The sequence below is a fragment of the Sphaerodactylus townsendi genome, linkage group LG15 (genome assembly GCF_021028975.2).
Source record: "Sphaerodactylus townsendi isolate TG3544 linkage group LG15, MPM_Stown_v2.3, whole genome shotgun sequence".
Lineage (NCBI taxonomy): Eukaryota > Metazoa > Chordata > Lepidosauria > Squamata > Sphaerodactylidae > Sphaerodactylus > Sphaerodactylus townsendi.
Window position 1 is genome coordinate 38,976,829 of NC_059439.1, and position 19,828 is coordinate 38,996,656.

At 52.0% G+C, this 19,828-nt stretch overlaps 1 protein-coding gene across 1 annotated transcript; it reads left to right on the forward strand.

Moving 5' to 3' along the window:
* Positions 1–109: 109 nt before the first annotated feature.
* On the forward strand, positions 110–17,757 carry SENP3 (SUMO specific peptidase 3). Its single transcript, XM_048517992.1, has 11 exons — positions 110–273; positions 1,997–2,979; positions 5,137–5,391; positions 6,409–6,520; positions 7,638–7,785; positions 9,188–9,235; positions 10,558–10,635; positions 11,111–11,248; positions 13,143–13,226; positions 13,899–13,949; positions 17,039–17,757. Exons 2-11 carry the CDS (start codon positions 2,010–2,012, stop codon positions 17,147–17,149), a joined length of 1,995 nt encoding a protein of 664 aa, XP_048373949.1. The 5' UTR covers positions 110–273; positions 1,997–2,009; the 3' UTR covers positions 17,150–17,757.
* The last annotated feature ends 2,071 nt before the right edge of the window (positions 17,758–19,828 follow it).

A 19,828-nucleotide genomic window follows, 5' to 3' on the forward strand; every position in this document is an offset into this window, starting at 1 on the left:
CCAGCGCCCAGGGGCGGGACCCCGCCCTTTACTTTGCCGTGCGTCGTGACGTCACGCGCCGGGTGAAGCGGCGTGCGGGCGTCCCTTCCTTCTGGGCCGTGGGTAGCCCCGCCCTTTCCTCTCGACGCCGCTTGATGACGCCTTTGGGCGGCGCCGGCGGCGGCGGTGGCTCCTGAGAGAAGGAGGCGGCGGCGGCGGCGGAGGAGGAGGCGGCGGCGACGCTTCTGGGAGCCGGAGCGAGAGGCCCCTCTCCCGGCCCCGCTGCCGGACACGGTGAGGCGCCGCATCACGGGAGGGCCCCTTCCCGCCTCTGGGCCGCCTCCCCCTTCCTCCGCCCCGGCATCCCGCGGTGCCCCCGCCCCTTCCCTCGCCCCCCGCCCGCCGCGATACGCGCTTGGCCACGCCCCTCCCCAGTGCGGGGGTCACATGGGGCCCCCTTCCCCGCCAGGCCTCCTGGGACTTCCTCCCCCCCCCCCCACCGGCCTTTGTGGCTCTTCCGCCGCAGCCTGGCCCGGTCCCTCCCCCGAGGCGCCCACCGGGCCAGGGGTTTCAGCCCCTCACTCCGTCCTGGCCTGAGATCTGAGGAGGGGAGGGTTGTGTGGTGAAGCTGGCCTACCTTGCAAGGGTGGCAGCGAGGTAATGCGTGCTCAGGGCGCAGATATCTGCCCGGATAGGTTTAGGGGTGAGCCACGGGGACACACTTCTGGATGCGAAGCGTGGCCAGAAGAGGCTGCGGTGATGGCCACGGGCATGGGCACCTTCAAGCTGCTTATTAGATTTCTTTCCCCCGACGTTCTTCCCTAAAAGGCTCGGGGGGGCGGGGTTTGCAACCTCAGCTAAAGGTGGGCTAGTCAGACTCATGCAGGAGGGGACTCTCAGTGGCTGGCAAACACAGGGGCCATTAGGAGCCTCCGTGTTCAGAGGCACACAACATCTGGATCCCAGGGCCAGGAGGCAACATCAGGGAAGGCCTCAGCCTCTATGGCAGGGGTCTGCAACCTGTGGCTCTCCAGATGTTCATGGACTACAGTTCCCATCAGCCCCTGCCAGCATGACCAATTGGAACCTTGGCTCCAGTCCCCAATTGGCCATGCTGGCAGGGGCTGATGGGAATTGTAGTCCATGAACATATGGAGAGCCACAGGTTGCAGACCCCTGCTCTATGACCTGCTGTTTGGCCTCCAGTGTGAGGCAGGACTAGATGGGCCTCTGGTCTGATGTGGCCAGCCTTTCTGGTGTTCTTAAGTTCTCGCTGTTGTATCTCCTCCCTGCTAGGAAGAACAATCGCGGGCTTCGCTTGCATGTTCCTCAGTTTTCTTTCTTCCTGCTTGGGATCTTGGCCCTGCAACCTGGGGTTGAGCTGTAGACCTGCTGTGAAGCTTCTCGAGCAGGGACGTCCGGACCCTCTGTTACAAAAAGTGAGGCAGATGAGGATGCGGTCTTCAGTTTAACTGGGGACGAGGTGCAGGCGGTTGTGATGTAAGAACGTGATCACGGTGATGTGGGAAGGAAGCACTGCAGCAGCTAACGCCTGGCCTATATGTTGGACCCAGGGTCCTGGGAATCCCCTCCAGATCTGACGTGTAAATTCGAGCTCTGGGGTGGGTTTGTCTGGGACGCTGGAGTGGTTTTCAGCCCTCTCCCTGTCCTGTAACTGGGCTTTATGCCTTTTGAGTTTATATCCATGCTCACGGTATGCCCAGGTGCCTTGAGCAAGCCGTCCAGTACTGGTAAGGACACCTCACGCCCAAAACCTCTTTCCTGGTCTTGTAGAGATCTGTGCAGTCTGTTTAAAAGCAAAGCGGAACATCAGAGCGGAACGTATCTAAAGACCTGCGAGCCCAGTCACGCAGCTGACAGAATTAGCCGGTCAGGGATTAAGTGACACTTTGGGGCGTGGCCTGCCATCTGCTTTGAGGGAGCGATAGCCCCTCCTCTGTAATCCGTTGTCCTTGCGTTGTAATACATACCATCCTTTCTCTCTCTCTCGTGTCAGGCACATTGGAACCATGAAGGAAACGACTCAAGACAAGAAGTATTGGGGGTCCTCCCATGGCCTCCGGGGTCCCACGGGTCCTCCGGGCAAGCTGCGCAGGTCTTCCCAGGAGTGGGGAGAGCAAGAACATAAGCACGGTGGTGGCTTTGAAGGAAGTCGGCACCTGGCATATGGCAAGGAGCAGCCTTTGGGCTTTGGCCCTCTGTCCTCTGGCAGTGAAGAAGATGAAGAGGATGATGAAGGAGGAGGAGGAGGAAAGTGGGATCTTCCCAGCATGTCCAGTTGGGGGGTTGCAGGAGGCACATCTGACTCGTCCAGGAGCAAAGCCTCCCGGGGAAAGATTGCAAGGAGTGGGGGCAGAGCTTGGCCATTTGAAGTAGGAACAGGCTCCAACCCCAGGGGGCGCCCACAGATGCTGGGGACCCCCAAGCGACGCTATTTCCGCCGCAAGCGCCAGCGTGCCTGGCGGGCCCTCCGCATGCTGCTGTACTCAAAGAGTTCCTCCCTGGCTTTCCACTGGAAGCTTTGGGGCAAGATGGCATCTAAAGGGCGCCGGCGAGGAGGGCCGAAGCGAGCCCGGTCGTCCCTCTCCCTTTCCCCTGGCTCCCAGCCTGATGACGATCACCTTCCCCTTTACAAGAAGAACTGCCTCCTAGGGATGGGGGACTGTCCGGCAGGGGGAGCCAAGCGTCGGCCCGGCCCCTCTGAGTCACACTTGGACTACGAATTGGATGGGGCTTTTCCCACCTCTGTGACCTCGCCTCAAGCGTCCCGCCTCAGCTTGCTAGGAGCCCTGATAGATGAAACGTCCCCCTATCCTCAGTATGTGGAGCTTCAGGGGGTCAGCTTTGACAAAGACCCTGGAGCGATGGAGATCGACGAAGAAGCAGCTGCCATGCTCAAGTACCCTGCTGGGGGAGCCCACGCCTCCCCCCGGACTCGGAGGCTGAGAGAGGCACAGCATAGCCTGGACGGAGATGGAGGTAAACGGGAAATGATATCCCTTGACTCTGTGATGGCATATGAGATCACGTATGCCATGCTTAATGCAGTTTAGGAAGTCCGACTTTTAACCAGCGTATGCCCTTGTTTGTTTATTTATTTGAAGTTGTGTCCTGCCCTCTGGATCCTGCCAATCGGGGTTGGCCTGAGGGCAGCTTACAGGGTTTAAAACATAGTAGTACGAATATAAGTGCTATAACAAAAACCACAGCCCCGAGATGGCGACAGGACAAATCCCAGATTATCATAATAAAATCAAAACCAGAGGGGTTAGCACACAGGTGTCGAACTCACGGCCCTCCAGATGTTATGGACTACTGTTTCCATTATCCCCTGCCAGCATGATGCTGGCAGTGGATGATGGTAACTGTAGTCCATAACATCTGGAGGGCCGCGAGTCTTAGCATCACAAGAAATAAAGAAGAAGAAAAAGAGTTTGGATTTATATCCCCCCTCCTTTCTCTCCTGCAGGAGACTCAAAGGGGCTGACAATCTCCTTGCCCTTCCCCCCTCACAACAAACACCCTGAGAGGTGGGTGGGGCTGAGAGCTCCGAGAAGCTATGACTAGCCCAAGGTCACCCAGCTGGCGTGTGTGGGAGTGCCCAGGCTAATCTGAATTCCCCAGATAAGCCTCCACAGCTCAGGCGGCAGAGCTGGGAATCAAACCCGGTTCCTCCAGGTTAGATACACGAGCTCTTAACCTCCTACGCCACTGCTGGGACAACAGAAGGCCTCAGCCAGAGACCCGAGAGAACCTCTCCATCTTTCAGGCCTTCAGAACTGTTTAAGATCCCACAGAGCGCTGGGGTCAGCTGAGAGTTCCATTGGGCTGGATACCTAAGTGTTGTTTCTTGAACTGTGGGGTCTCTGGGGCATAATAGTGGGGTGGGGGGGGCATAATAATCTGTAGGGCACAATAGCGGGGTGTCTGGGGTAGCCTGCCCCAGGTCTGCCAAAAACTCACAAGGAGACCTTCTGCAGGTGCTTGTCTTACTTGTTTTTGGCATGATCAGTTTTGTTTCATGGTTGTGAACTGTGGCAGGCAGGTTTGGAGAATAATAATGGTGCATAATAAATTTTATTTATTCCCTGCATTCCCCAGGCTAAACTACAGCAAACCACACATACAATACTATTAACATTAAAAATCGAAACCACAATTAATAATTAAAGTATTGATAAATATAAAACATTCCTGGATTAGTGTTAGTCCCAAAGGTGACTTATTGGGGGGGATGGTCCGATCTAGGACCACACAGAATATTAGAAGGATCCGCTGCCTAGAACAGAGAAGGAAGGAGGGGACGGGCAGGCAGGAGAAAGGCCAGACTGTGATTTTAAACCATCACTGTCCTCAGTCATCAAATAGACCAGGGGTCTGCAACCTGCGGCTCTCCAGATGTTCATGGACTACAATTCCCATCAGCCCCTGCCAGCATGGCCAATTGTGCATGCTGGCAGGGGCTGATGGGAATTGTAGTCCATGAACATCTGGAGAGCCGCAGGTTGCAGACCCCTGAAATAGACTGAGCTGTTGCAATGTACTCTACTTGGGGCTACTCTTGAAGACTGTTCAGAATCTGCAATGAGTGTAGAATGCCGTGACTAGCTTTTGGGAGCAGGGGACCCCGATATTCCAACAATTACACTGGCTTCCAATCCACTCCAGAGCACAATTCAAGGGTATTGGCTTTGTTCTTTAAAGCCTTACAAGACTTGGGACTCGGGTGTCTGAAGCTCCCCTTTCTCCAGCATCCTCCTGCCCAGAAACTGCGATCACGAGGAAAGAGAGGCCTTTCTGGCTATCCCATCAGTCAATGAAACTCCTTTGGCCAGCTCATGAGACAGGGTCATTTCACAATAACAGAAGAGCCACAATAACGGAGTGCACCTGATCCCCTCGCTTTTGATCTTCAGGAGGTTTTTCTTAGGACCTTGTTTATATTAAAGTATTTTTTATGTGTTCTATATTCTCTATATTGTAAGTTGCTCTGAGCTGTTTCCGGAAGAAAGGCAGCCTATGAGTGTTTCTAGTACATGAAATCTTCTAAAGAAATCAGTCCTGGCCTCGGGTCCAGGGGTCCGGTTGTTGTCAGTCCCACAGTCTGCTGAACCCCCCCCCCCCCTCTTTCTGTAGGGTCCCTGGACGCCCTTCCCAATGGCTTTGGTTCCCTTGCTTCCGACGGGGATATATGCTCCCTTCCTGGAGTCACAGATGCTACTATCCTCATCAGCAACGTCTGTAGCATTGGAGGCCACGTGGCCGAGGAGCTCTTCCACGGCCCGCGAGACAAGGACAGGCTAGAAGCAGGGAGCCAGCAGGCGGAGCTGCCCATGGAGGGTGGCCCTGAACACAGTCCGCTGAAGGAGGAACACCTCACCTGTGTGCAAAGTAAGGCCGGTGTTGCGGAGAGGGACGCTGGTGGGAGCTGGGTTGTCTTGGGGTGAGACTTCTCCAAAGGCCAGCCTCCAGCTGCCCTCCTGCTCCCCATCCCTTCCAGGGGGGGCGGAAAAGGCATTGGGAATCGCTACGGAGAAAAGCACAGCGAAGAGCTGTGTTGAATCATGGAGGTGGCAGGGGCTGGAGAGTCTGTTCCGCACGGAGCAGCGAATGTGACCTAGAAAAGGGTTGGTTTTGTTTGCGGAGGCCTCTCTCTCAGACTGAGAACTGCGGTCCTCTTCACCATCTAGGACGGTGATGGCGAACCTATGGCACGGGTGCCAGAGGTGGCACTTGAAGTCCTTTCTAGGGCACGCGCACACAGAGTTTGTCATGTGGGGGGTGGAAAATATCACACACACACACACATCTAGGCTGGCCTGGGCCACTGAGCACAACATGCGCGCACCACGGTGAGCAGGGAGGACTCAGCTGGCAGGCCTGGTGCCTGTGCTCCGGGTGACTGCTGCCGAGGATGGGGGGCGCAGAGGAGGCAAAGATGCTAGAAAGGTGCATGTGGGACTCGCTGGAGGCTAGAGCAGGGTGGCCCCTGCTCGAGCAGGTGGGGCAGAGGAAGAGGGAGCCAACCGTTTTTTCCCAAACTAAAACCTTAGCATTCAGGTTAAATTGCCAGGTTGGCACTTTGCGATAAATAAGTGCGGTTTGGGTTACAGTTTGGCCACTCGGTCTCAAAAAGGTTCACCATCACTGATCTAGGAAATCAAAGCAAAGAGGGAGGAGCTCCAGAGGAAACTTTGTTTTTTTAAAAAAGGACTGTGTTGGGGGCTTAATGACATCTCTTGAGCCTGTGGTTCTCCCCTCTTCCTTGCTGGAGTTCAGGGGGGCTGAGGCCGGGGTCTCCTGGCCTTCAGCAGTGGGACTGTTTTGTGCCTCCTTTTTTCTCCATTCAACCTGTTTGAGAGAGAGATCTGGGTGGCCTCAGGTGTCTTCTCCTGTCCTTCCTCCCAGACATCTTGGACGAGTTCATGCAGACGTACGGCAGCCTCATCCCCGTCAGCACAGACGAAGTCGTGGAGAAGCTGGAGGACATCTTCCAGCTGGAGTTCTCCACGCCTCAGAGGTGGGACTCTTCTCCCCTCCCTCCCCCCCCCCCCCCCCCCCCCCGCCTTCCCCCAATATTGCTGTGCGAGCATTGGAATCACGGGGTGGTGTAGCTGTTGCCGTGCCTCAAGGAATGCCCGAGCAAGTCCCACCTTGGGGGCTGGCAAGGTGCTGTCCTCTGCACTTGGTGGGTGGGTGGAAAGCCACGGTGCATTGGGTGGATTCAGGGGTGGAATACTACCGTGTTTCCCCGAATATAAGACAGTGCCTTATATTAATTTTTGCTCCCAAAGATGTGCTATGTCTTATTTTCAGGGGATGTCTTATTTTTCTGTGTTCTGTTCGTCGGGCATGCTTCCAAACAAAAACTTTGCTATGTCTTACTTTCGGGGGATGCCTTATATTTCGCACTTCAGCAAAACCTCTACTACGTCTTATTTTTAGGGGATGTCTTATATTCGGGGAAACAGGGTAGTAGCCAGCAGTCTGGGCTTTTGTATCCTTTTTGGAAGGGCCTGAGAAAAGTAATCCTTTCTTGACTGTGGTGTCTTTAATGACTGGGATAAAGTGGAGGCCAGGGAGGTTTCTTCGGGCCTAGAATTGTAACACGGTGCTGGAGAAATATTTCAGATTTGTGCTAGAGTAACTTTTTTCCCTTTGTGCTTATGCATTCTTCAGTTATGCTCCAGGGGCTCTTTGCATCTGTTTTCAGAGAGTCACCGTGTTGAGCTGCCACAGAACAGTTGCATTTGAATCCAGCAGCACCTTACAGCCCAACGAGATTTGGGGGGTATCTGCTTTCAAGAGTGGCCGCTCCCTTCGACAGAAACCAAGGGACGAAAGGAACTTTGAGAGCTGATACTCCCCAAAATCTCGCTGCTCCTTGAGTTTGCTGCATGTCCCCCGGAGGAGCTCCCGTGAGTGCCGTGTTTGTGCCTTCACACCCTCTGAATCCTAAGAACGGAAAATGTCATCACATTCGTGCCCTGCCTTTTCATCATCTTTCCTGCTGGCCACGGAGTGTGGGGCTGGGCGGGCCTCTTCTCAGGCAAAGCGAGGCCTGTTTTGGGGTGTGTGTGTGTCAGAGCTTGTGCTTCAAAGTGGTCACGGTTCCCTCCCCTCTCTGGCCCCCGCAGGAAGGCCATGGTCCATCAGCTGATTCAGTCCTACCAGCGCATGCCCGGCAACGCTGTGATGCGGTCCTTCCGGGTCACCTATAAACGTCACGTCCTCACCATGGACGACCTGCAGACGCTCTACGGGCCGAATTGGCTCAATGACCAGGTACGAGGAGGGAGCAGGGAGTTCGAGGAAGGACAGCTGGAAACCGCAAAGAAGCGGGGTGGGGGTGGGGACTGCGTGTGTGGGCGTGGCACAGGCTTCGGATACTGCAGGGGTGGTTTGGGGCTGCGTGGCAGGCCGTGACAGTAGCGAAGAGCTGGGGCCGTAAAGTGGGCGTCAATCTCCCGCGTGAACTCAGCAGAAACGCTCCTCTCAGCGCATTTATTAACTTAATATATTTATTTAGAACTGTGGTGGCGAACCTTTGGCACTCCAGATGTTATGGACTACAATTCCCATCAGCCCCTGCCAGCATGGCCAATTGGCCATGCTGGCAGGGGCTGATGGGAATTGCAGTCCATAACATCTGGAGTGCCAAACGTTCGCCACCACTGATTTAGAATATCTCTGTGCCACCTTTTCAGAGTCCTGCTTGAAGTGGCTGATGGTTAAAAGCCACAGGGAGGTGGGGGCTCCTGTTTGAAACTGGGAACAGGCGTCTTGTCTTGTATCTGTGGCAGTGAAGACAGACGGCCTCGCCCTCCTCTAGTTCTCCTCAAATTCCATTGTCATCCGATGGTCCAACAGCTTCCCATAGTCAGTTTCCTGCTCCCAATTCTTCGTCTTTGGCCGCGATGCTTTTTGTGATACATTCCTCAAAATCATTTTTGGCATCCCTGATTCTCTGCTTGCATTTCCTGTGTGCCGCTTTGTATTAGTTTTTGAGCAAGACTTCCAGTTTCTGAAGGAAACAGCTTCCTTCCGCCTTCTCTCTAGCCTTCCTGGTGGCCTCCCAGACCACCTTCAGTGGTGATGGAAATGAAGGAGTTGATATGTGATTACAGATTGACAAGAAACAGGTCCTATTGGCTCAGAGTGCTCAGATTTGTGCTCAGATTTGGAACTGTTCCTCTGACATGCCACTGGCGAGGAAATTTCAGACCCTAATGTGGGTTCCAGGGAAATGGGTGGAAAGGAACCTGGAATTAATGAAATGCATAGAAGAACAAGTCTTGCAAGGGAAGAAAGCATGGCTTTTGCAACCCACTGGAGTTCTTTGAGAGTGAACAGTCATGTGGCTAGGGGTTGATTCAGTGGGCATACCTAGACTTCTGAAGAAGCTTTGACCAGGTCCCCCACCTGCTCTTAACCACTGCGTCACGCTGCCCCTCAGGGAAAGAGGCTGTCTTCTTGCTGTGCTGGGCTTTCCAGGACCATCTGTTTATTTTTACTATATTTTATTGGTACCTCGTCCTTCCAGCAAGGCCTACTTGCTGCTGAGAACAGGTTGTGGGTCTTGACTGCCCCTGAGCGGACAACCTCGGCCGAGTGTTCTGTACTCTTGTGAGTTTCTCACGGGCAGAAGCCTAACGCAGCCACCTCATTTCTTTCCATCTCTGGGCAGGTCATGAACATGTACGGGGACCTCGTCATGGACACAGTTCCAGAGAAGGTGAGCTGCTGGAGAGAATCCTGCTGGCCCAGGAGGTGGGGCAGGTGACAAGGATCCCAAACGGGAAGGCTTCCCCTGCCTCTGGGGTGGTCATCGATAGGGGCTCCTTCCCCAAAGTAAATGGACCATCCTGGTTTTCTTCCACCTTACTGGAACAGGACATTTGACAGAAGAACCCAGGAAGGAGGAGGCCACGTTCACCTCCAAAGAGAGTGGAAACTGTAGCCACTATTGCAGTGATGGCGAACCTATGGCATGGGTGCCAGAGGTGGCACTCGGAGCCCTCTCCATGGACACGCGCACACAAGAGTTCATCATGTGGGGGGTGGAAAATCACCCACACACACACACACATCTAGGTTGGCCTGGGCCACTGAACACAATGTGCACGCACCACGGTGAGCAGGGAGGATTCGGATGGCGGGCCTGGTGCCTGTGCTCCAGGTGGCTGCTGCCTGAGAAGAGGCAGAAGAGGCAGAATTGCTAGAGAGGCACAGAGCGGTGCACGTGGGACTTGCTGGAGGCTAGAGCAGGCTGGCCTCTGCTCGAGCGGGTGGGGCTGAGGAAGAGGGAGCCAACCGTGTGTTTTTTTTCTAAACTAAAACCTCAGCATTCAGGTTAAATTGCCGGGTTGGCACTTTGTGATAAATAAGTGGGTTTTGGGTTGCAATTTGGGCACTCGGTCTCAAAAAGGTTCGTCATCACTGCACTTAAGTTTGCAGCTCCCCCAACATGTTGTGATTGGCCTCTGAAGTCCACGGCCATTACTTTATGATTGTGGGTGCGTTCCACTCCTCACAATTCCGGAAGTGACCAGAGGCTCAACCAGTTGAGGGCACTTGCCCTAAGCAGTTTGTTTTTATTTAATTTAGTATATCGCCCACCCCTGAAGGGCTCTGGCCAAGTGTGTGGCGGGAGTTGGGTATTCTTCAGTTACTTGACCAAACCAGATGCCATTCTTGGTCATTATCTTCTGGGGCCATTGCTCTAGTTCCGTGGTTGCAAACCTTTGGCGCTCCAGATGTTATGGAGTACAATTCCCATCAGTCCCTGCCAGCATCGCCAATTGGCCATGCTGGCAGGGGCTGATGGGAAATGTAGTCCATAACATCTGGAGTGCCAAAGGTTCGCCACCACTGCAGTCTAGTTAATGACCTGCCAGCACTGCTGGATGTAATTGGGCCCTTCAGCTGCCTATGAATCAGGGAGGCCCTCGCCAGCGCCTTCGACGCGCCTCCCTGCTGGCCCCTTCCTGCTTCCAAGCCCAATTAGGGCAGCCTTCCTTCTCCAAGCCACAATTGCTCCTCTCCCTTCCCCCCCAGGTTCATTTCTTCAACAGTTTTTTCTACGATAAGCTACGAACCAAGGGGTACGAGGGAGTCAAACGCTGGACCAAAAATGTGAGTGGCGGCCAAGAAATCCTTTTTGTGATGCGGTGGGGGCTGCAGTTGGCGAGGGGATTTGGCTGGGATGGATGTCGTCGCTTTAGCAGACTAAGTGCTTCATTTCCAGGTGGGGAAATGCCAGGCCTAGCCACTCGGCCCTGTGACCCCCAAACATATGGGGCACAGGTGTCAAACTCGTGGCCCTCCAGATGTTATGGACTACAGTTCCCACTGTCCCCTGCCAGCATCATGCTGGCAGGGGATGATGGGAGCTGTAGTCCATAACTTCTGGAGGGCCACGAGTTTGACACCTGTGATATGGGGCATGAGTCAGCAGAGCTTTACTCGTTCTTAGGGGGAACACCCACCTTCACTGCGTTCCTGACTCTCCCCTCATGCAGTTTCTGTGGTTCGGCATGGTAAAGGGTCCCCCCCAAATGATTATTCCGAGAAGAGGCCGCTGGCAAGGCGGCCTGAATTGCCTCCGCAGGTGGATATCTTCAACAAGGAGCTGCTTCTAATTCCGATCCACCTGGAGGTCCACTGGTCTCTGATCTGCGTGGAAGTGAAGAAGAAGCAAATCACATACCTGGATTCCCAGCGCACCCTCAACCGGCGGTGTCCCAAGGTAAAGGGAGTGCCGCTACACGCTCGTGTTGGGCTCTCTGGCTTGCTTAAAGCTGGCCTTGCTGCCTTCCAAAAAACCCAGAATGCTTTGTGATACCAGTGAGAATCTTTGGAGACTGGGGCTCCCTTGATGGGAAAGCCCAAGGCACAGTGTTTCATACCTTATGTTTTTACTGCATATGAGCCTTTTAGGAAAAAGAGGCATCATGCATTTCATTGAAGCGTTTTCCTGGGCACCCAAAGAGCAGCTAGCTGTGTGGTGTTGCGTGTTTGGGACATGGGTGTGCTGACTGCCTCGGAAGCAGCGGGCGGCAGAGACTGAGCACGGGAGTTCATTTTTGTTTATGTAAAATGTTTACTTAGCAGCCTTTCTTCCTTAATGGTGCTTATAATTTAAATAAAATGCATAAAATAAAGTACCTAAAGGTACACAGAACCAACGTTTTTAAAATCACAATTTAGGAGTGCTTTAATTCAACACAGTTTTAATTCAACACCGAGCCAGCATGGTGTGGTGGTGAAGAGCAGGTGCACTCTAATCTGGAGAACCGGGTTTGATTCCCTGCTTCCACTTGAGCTGTGGAGGCTTATCTGGGGAACCAGATTAGCTTGTGCACTCCAATGCATGCCAGCTGGGTGACCTTGGGCTAGTCACAGTTCTTCGGAGCTCTCTCAACCCCACCCACCTCAGAGGGTGTTTGTTGTGAGTGGGGAAGGGAAAGGAGTTTGTAAGCCCCTTTGAGTCTCCTGCAGGAGAGAAAAGGGGGGGATCCAAACTCCATCTTTCCTCTTCTCCATCTTTCTTCTCCTTCTTTCTTCTTCTTCTTCTTCTTCTCCTTCTTCTCCTTCTTCTAAATGAAGCTGTCTTAAGTTATCTCCTAAAGCAGTGATGGCAAACCTATGGCACGGGTGCCAGAGGTGGCACTCAGAGCCCTCTCTGTGGGCACGCACAAATAGAGTCGCCCCCCTCCCACATGTAGGCTGGCCTGGGCCACTGGGCTCGATTATTAGCATTAAACCTAAGACCTAGTTTTGGGGAGGCAGTGTAGGTAACCCTGTTAAGAGCTGTTAAACCCCCTGATTTTCATGTGAAGAATTAAAGCACGATCCTTTACCTGGGAGTAAGCTCGGTTGCTGGCAATGGGGCAGAGTAAACTCCCTCTAAAGATTATTGATTTACCCGTTGGAAGAGCTACTACAGTTGCTTCAAAGCAAAGTCACCGACTACCACCAAGCTTACTCCCGAGTAATGCACACCTTGGAGCCAAATGTTTTTCCTAAACTAAAACCTCAGTATTCAGGTTAAATTGCCGTGTTGGCACTTTGTGATAAATAAGTGGGTTTTGGGGTTGCAATTTGGGCACTCGGTCTCGAAAAGGTTCACTATGACTGTCCTAAAGATCTAGTTCAGGGATCTGCAACCTGCGGCTCTCCAGATGTTCATGGACTACAATTCCCATCAGCCCCTGCCAGCGCTGGCCAGTGGCCATGCTGAAGAACTGATGAAGGCATCTGGTCCTGGGCCCTGCTTCTATCACGCGATGAAACTTCCAGCGCCTCCCGCAATGGCTCACATGTAATCCTGGTAGCTTGATTAAGTCCAGGTTGGTTTTGACATCCTAATGCAAACAGTCCAATTAACCAGGATCCAGTGATTGGCACTGAACAGAGACTTGAATAGTGGTCACAGTTCGTTGTGACACCACAAATCCCAACCCTACACTTGCTTGTGTGATGCTGTCCCTGGCAACCTCTCAGCTACTGATGGGGCAGACCAGGAAGAGCCCAGAGGCAGCCCTGAGGTTTGTGACTGGTCTCTGGCCGACAGTTGTGGGTGATGCCTCCGTGCCGTGGCTGTGTCTGAGCCCTGCTCCCTCCCTCCCTCCCTCCCACAGCACATCTGCAGGTACTTGCAGGCTGAGGCGGACAAGAAGAACCGGCCAGACTTCCGAGACGGGTGGAGAGGGATTTTCCAGATGGTAAGTATCCTTCTGGGGGTTCTTTGGGGCTGGGGGGAGGCAGGCAGGCCCTGTGTGGAGATCTGGCCTGGTGGCTTTCCCAGCAGAAGGAACCCCACCTGTCCTCAGGTAGACAGGGATTCCCTGGGCGGGAGCTGAGGCTCCATTCTGCTGACTTGCAGCGTGTCACAAACTTTTTAGGTCTGCCCAGTGGCCTCCCTCTGGGTCTTTTCAACATTGTAGGGCTGGGGACTTCTGTTCCTGTGAATCGTCAGGAAGGTGCAGTCCGTGTGAGTGGGAACCGCTTTTGTGCTGAGGTTAACTGAGCATAAAGATGGCACAGGTGTTTGCTTTGCTTTCAGTGTCGAGGCAAACCTGTGCAGTTGACTGGAGTGTTTAGTTGGTGGGCAGATACTTTGCTCCTCATCTGGAAACCTCTGTGTCGTTTTGTGTGTTTTCAGAGCTTTGGCTGTTTCTGTTGACTTGGGTCTTAATGTGTTGATCTGCTCCTGTCATCTTGCTTGGTTTTGTGGTGTGGCTTGAATGCAGTCTGCCTCTGGAGCAGGCCCGCAGGCGGCATTTGTGTTGTCTGAACAGAGCTGCAGGCAGATGCCCAAAATGCCACAGCCTCATAGCAGGGAAGCTGGAATCTTTTTGGCTGACCCCTCTCTCTCTCTCTCGTTTCGTCCTCAGAACATTGCCAGGCAAAACAATGACAGCGATTGTGGTGCTTTCGTCTTGCAGGTAAGGGCTGCGGGTTCTGTGTTCGGCAGGGGCCGGCTCTTTCTCCCTCTCCACCCCCTGCCCCCCACGTGGCTCTCACACAAAGCTTGACTTTAAACCATTAGAACCATGGTGGTGAACCTTTGGCACTCCAGATGTTATGGACTACAATTCCCATCAGCCCCTGCCAGCATGGCCAATTGTAGGGGCTGATGGGAATTGTAGTCCATAACATCTGGAGTGCCAAAGGTTCACCACCACTGCATTAGAACATTAACAACAAGCCAGCTGGATCAGACCAGAGTCCATCTAGTCCAGCTCTCTGCTACTCGCAGTGGCCCACCAGGTGCCTTTGGGAGCTCACGTGCAGGAGGTGAAAGCAAGGGCCTTAAGAACATAAGAAAGAGCCAGCTGGATCAGACCAGAGTCCATCTAGTCCAGCTCTCTGCTACTCGCAGTGGCCCACCAGGTGCCTTTGGGAGCTCACATGCAGGAGGTGAAAGCAAGGGCCTTAAGAACATAAGAAAGAGCCAGCTGGATCAGACCAGAGTCCATCTAGTCCAGCTCTCTGCTACTCGCAGTGGCCCACCAGGTGCCTTTGGGAGCTCACGTGCAGGAGGTGAAAGCAAGGGCCTTAAGAACATAAGAAAGAGCCAGCTGGATCAGACCAGAGTCCATCTAGTCCAGCACTCTGCTACTCGCAGTGGCCCACCAGGTGCCTTTGGGAGCTCACAGGCAGGAGGTGAAAGCAAGGGCCTTCTGCTGCTGCTCCTGAGCACCTGGTCTGCTAAGAAGAAGAAGAACAGTTTGGATTTATATCCCCCCTTTCTCTCCTGCAGGAGACTCAAAGGGGCTGACAATCTCCTTTCCCTTCCCCCCTCACAACAAGCACCCTGTGAGGTGGGTGGGGCTAAGAGAGCTCCGAGAAGCTGTGACTAGCCCAAGGTCACCCAGCTGGCGTGTGTGGGAGTGTACAGGCTAATCTGAATTCCCCAGATAAGCCTCCACAGCTCAGGTAGCAGAGCTGGGAATCAAACCCGGTTCCTCCAGATTAGATACACGAGCTCCTAACCTCCTACGCCACTGCTGCTAAGGCATTTGCAATCTGAGATCATGGAAGATCAAGATTGGTAGCCATAGATCGACTTCTCCATAAATCTGTCCAAGCCCCTTTTAAAGCTATCCAGGTGAGTGGCCATCAGCACCTCCTGTGGCAGCATATTCCAAACACCCATCACACGTTGCGTGAAGAATGTTTCCTTTATTAGTCCTAATTCTTCCCCCCAGCATTTTCAATGAATGCCCCCTGGTTCTAGTATTGTGAGAATTACATTAAAAAGAATTAAATTAAAAATTAAAAAAAATTAAATTATTACAAATAATAATGCGCCCCCCGCCCCCCCTCTTTTGCTTTGCTCCTTGGGCTTTTGCCCACTATTTTATAATCTATTTGTATATTCATTGTTATTTTAAGGACGAGTTTGGCCGCTCCCTCCTTTTTGGGGGCAGTTAAAGGAATTGGGCTACGGGATGCCATCACCATCGTTATTATTGTTATTGCTTCTGCCCGCTGTTTAAATGGTTTTAATTGTTTTAATGGATTTTAGTGTATTTGGTCATTATCGGGACCCTTGTTATATACTGCGTACATAGTGTTGTACACCGCCCAGAGCCCCTCGGGGATTGGGCGGTTTATAAATCCAAATAATAAATAAATAAATAAAATTAAAAAGAAGAATAATTTTGAGAGCCAGGGCAAACTGCCTTCCGTTTTCCATGAAAGTTCTAATGCTGAGCATTGAGAACTGAGTACGAAAAGTTACTTTTCCTGTACGGGGCAGGTGTGAGGCCCATGCCCCTTTCAGAGGTTTCACAGAGCATGGTTTGGCTTCCTCGCCTGGCCGTGACTTCAGGGAAGAGGTCTCCAGCAGACAGAGGTAGTGAGCTTCTCTGCCTGCACCAAAGCTGAATGGTATGACACAGGGGTGACCAACTCTGGTGCTTCAGACTACAATTCCCATCAGACTACAATTCCCAATTGGCCATGCCAGCAGGAGCTGAAAGGAATTGTAATACATAAACATCGGAAGCTCCAGAGTTGGACACCTGGTATGACAGGAGAAACTCCCTTCTCCTCCTCTGATGTGAGGGATAGGGAAAGAGGGTTCTTCATGTGTCCAAGGCTGTCATTGGCCCATCCCTGTGGATAGATGGGCTGCAGATTGTCATGCCCTTATATAAAGCAGTGGTGCAACCGCACTTGGAGTCCTGTGTTCAGTTCTGAGTCTATCTCAAAGGATGCTCGAAGAAGAGATAGAAAAAAGTGCAGAGAAGGGCAACGGGGATGATTGAAGGATTGGAGCACCTTCCTTATGAAGAGAGGCTGCAGCGTTTGGGATTCTTTAGTTTGGAGAGGAGGCGTCTAAGGGGGGATATGATTGAAGTTTATAAAAGTATGCATGGGGTAGAAAATGTTGACAGAGAGAAATTTTTCTCTCTTTCTCATAATACTAGAACCAGGGGGCATCCATTGAAAATGCTGGGGGGAAGAATTAGGACTAATAAAAGGAAACATTTTTTCACACAACAGGTAATTGGTGTTTGGAATATGCTGCCAAAGGAGGTGATGATGGCCACTCACCTGGATAGCTTTAAAAAGGGCTTGGACAGATTGATGGAGAAGTCAATCTATGGCTACCAATCTTGATCCTCCTTGATCTCAGATTGCAAATGCCTTAGCAGACCAGGTGCTCAGGAGCAGCAGCAGCAGCAGGCCCTTGCTTTCACATCCTGCCTGCGAGCTCCCAAAGGCACCTGGTGGGCCACTGCGAGTAGCAGAGTGCTGGACTAGATGTACTCTGGTCTGATCCAGCAGGCTCCTTCTTATGTTCTTATGCACAGCCAACTGTTTTCGGCCTAGTTTAGGCATTATTTTAGGCACAAAAAATAGCAGGAACTCCTCCAGACTGTTCCTGGCCACCTGACTCTCTCTTGACTGCTTGAGCAGGTGGTCTCTTGCTGCCAGGTGTTAATGTAGGTGTGCCCCCTTCTCTGCTTGGAGTATGCAGAGGTTCACGGCCTTCCTGTTCTCTCTCTCTCCTCTTTTGCAGTATTCCAAATACCTGGCGCTGGGCCTCCCCTTCTCGTTCACGCAGCAAGACATGCCGAAACTCCGCCGCCTGATGTACAAGGAGATGTGTCACTGCAAGCTGACTGTGTGAAGAGGGTCTCTGCCCGTGCAGCCCCCCCACGCACGACCCCTTCCCTAAGCTGGGAGTGCCCCCCCCCCAGAAGCCCTGCCTCACCTGTCTGGGGGTGTACACGAGGGTGCTGGGGTGACTGGAACTCTTGAGGTTTGACCAGTGGACTCCTTTTGGGGGGAATGTGTTTTCAACCCCAGTTTGCCCCCCTGTTTATCTTTTTATCTTCCTGGTCTTTTCCCCCCCTTTTTTTCATATTTAAACCTAACCCAGGGTGGGGGTTTTGTATGTTGGTTTTTTTGAGGAGGGGCCGGGGTGGCTGGCACCTGCAGCAAACCCACCCTCCGGCAGTCCTCCGCTCCAAGCAGAAGAGAGACGGCGGAGCCCTGAAACAAGGACCAGGGCGAGGGAGAAGGCGTTCCGCTCCCTCCCCTGACTTTCTTGCCTTTGTTGCTTACTCGTGTTAGTGAATAATATGTGGGTCCCCCCACAAAGGGGCTGGGAGTTGGAAAGGAGGGGTGGGCTGTGGGAGGGGTCAGGTTTATACACTGGGGCCGAGAACTGAAACAAGTTTTTTTTTATACGATGGCTACCGTTGTGGGTAATAAAAAGCATTCTTTGGAGAATCACGGAAGTGGTGGCGGACTTTCCCCGGCCCTCCCAGGCAAGCACGGAGTAGTGCAGCCTGGCACTCGATTGCTGTTTAAATCCTAGTGCAGGCAAGCCATGCGACCAGTGGGCAGGAAACAGGTGGAAATTGTACAGGTTTTTTAAAATGCAGGTTACAGATTAAAGGCAGTTAAAAAATACAGCTGGATGTGCCCTAACCGTTTCCCTTCCACCTCATGTTCTCAGGAATAAAGCTGCAGCGAAGGCCTTCCTGGCAGGTGCCCTCTTTGCTCTGCACAAAGAGTCCCACCTGTCGAAGGCTGGCTGAAGCACCTTGTGAAAGTTTCTAGTCAGTCTTGCTGCGGTGCTGGGTGGCTGCGGGTCCTGAGGCCTCCCTGGTTGTCAGTGGCCTTCCATCTGATTGCAGGGAGGTGTCCAGTGCGGTGCCTGAGTGCTCAGTTCTGGACCTGGTACTCTTCAGTATTTGTACAAGTGAACTAGATGAGGGGCTGGACAGATGACTCGTTAAATTTGCAGATGACACCAAACGGGGAGGTCTAGTGAACAACCCAGAACATAAAGATAGGATTCAGTGAGGTCTGGATACACTGGAAAAGTGGGAACAAGACACAATTTAACAAGGATAACTGTCAAGTTCTACCTCCAAGGGGAGGCTTAGGGTAACAAAAATGGGGAATGTTTGGGAATGTTTTTCAACAACCACCACCTTTATTTGGCATTTAAAAATAGGTTCTAGAGCGTTGCCAGAACATTTTTGCAGAAGTACAAATCAAAGGTATATTCAAAATACGCAGACAGGAAGACTGTATATAGCGGTAAAGTTACATGTCACTTGTAAAAGAAATTTACTGCTACTTTTCCAAAACATGACATCTGTGTTGTTTAACAGAAGCTCCACAACAGAACAGTCAGAATACACTTTTCCAGCAGCGAATTTAATACAGAGGCCCAGCCTGGGAGAGAAATTCCTAAATACCCACATATCTCAGACAGTCCAAAATAATTAGTAGCGAGCAAAGAGTCCTCCCACTTGATTTTTTTTACAGAGTGTGAGGATGACCGCCCGATCCTGGAGAGGGATGGATAAATGTGAGAGGCCCTTTGTTATGACCGATGGGGAAAGGTATTGGGATCCTGGCCCTTGTGATAATCTACCATCTCTGTTGGGGTTGGATTAATAATTTCAAGATGTTGTTGGCAATATGTGCCCCTGTTCCGGTATTATTCCGACAGAGAGGGGGGTTTGGGAATGTTTATACTGGAAGGGGGATACCATACTGAGTAGCAGCGTGTAAACAAGGTTTTGGAGTGAGGGTGCAATGTGATCTTGGGACAGAAATAGCAGGGAGCATAGGTTCGCCGTTCAAATTACAGGATGGGATAATGGTCCTGATGCGACTAGTTTTATGAACCCAGAAAGGAATAGGGGGGCAGCGTATCGATTGAAGAGATAGGAATATGCAGTGCCTGCATTAGAGCTGCCACCCAACATTTAATATATGTATGAAAGGTTTACGCTTGGGTATACAGACACCTTCACGCACCATCTACTAAATGTGAAATCAACAAGCGCGCATAGTATATAAATGTAGACAATCTACAAATAAATCCACAATATCTCCTATACCTATATATACCAGTCAGTATATATAAATAGGCTACAAATATTACAGATGCTTCTTATACATGGAACAACGTTCTTGGGTAAGCATAAACATATGTATTCCAAAGGATGATGAATGTCTATCCCAAATGGAGATTAAGTGGATAGCAGGTCCTCAGCTGCTATCAGTTTCTTCCTGTTGCAGTGCTGTGCTGAGGAAGCCGCACAAATTTTTTAAAGGGGAGGTTCCCGATGTTTTTTTATATGTAGATGTAGAAGATATGGTGGATGTATTTATAGATTGTCTGCAGCAGTGGCGTAGTGGTTAAGAGCAGCTGTACTCTGACCTGGAGGAACCGGGTTTGATTCCCTGCTCTGTCACTTAAGCTGTGGAGGCTAATCTGAATTCCCCAGATGAGCGTCCACAGCTCAAGTGACAGAGCAGGGAATCAAACCCTGTGCACTCC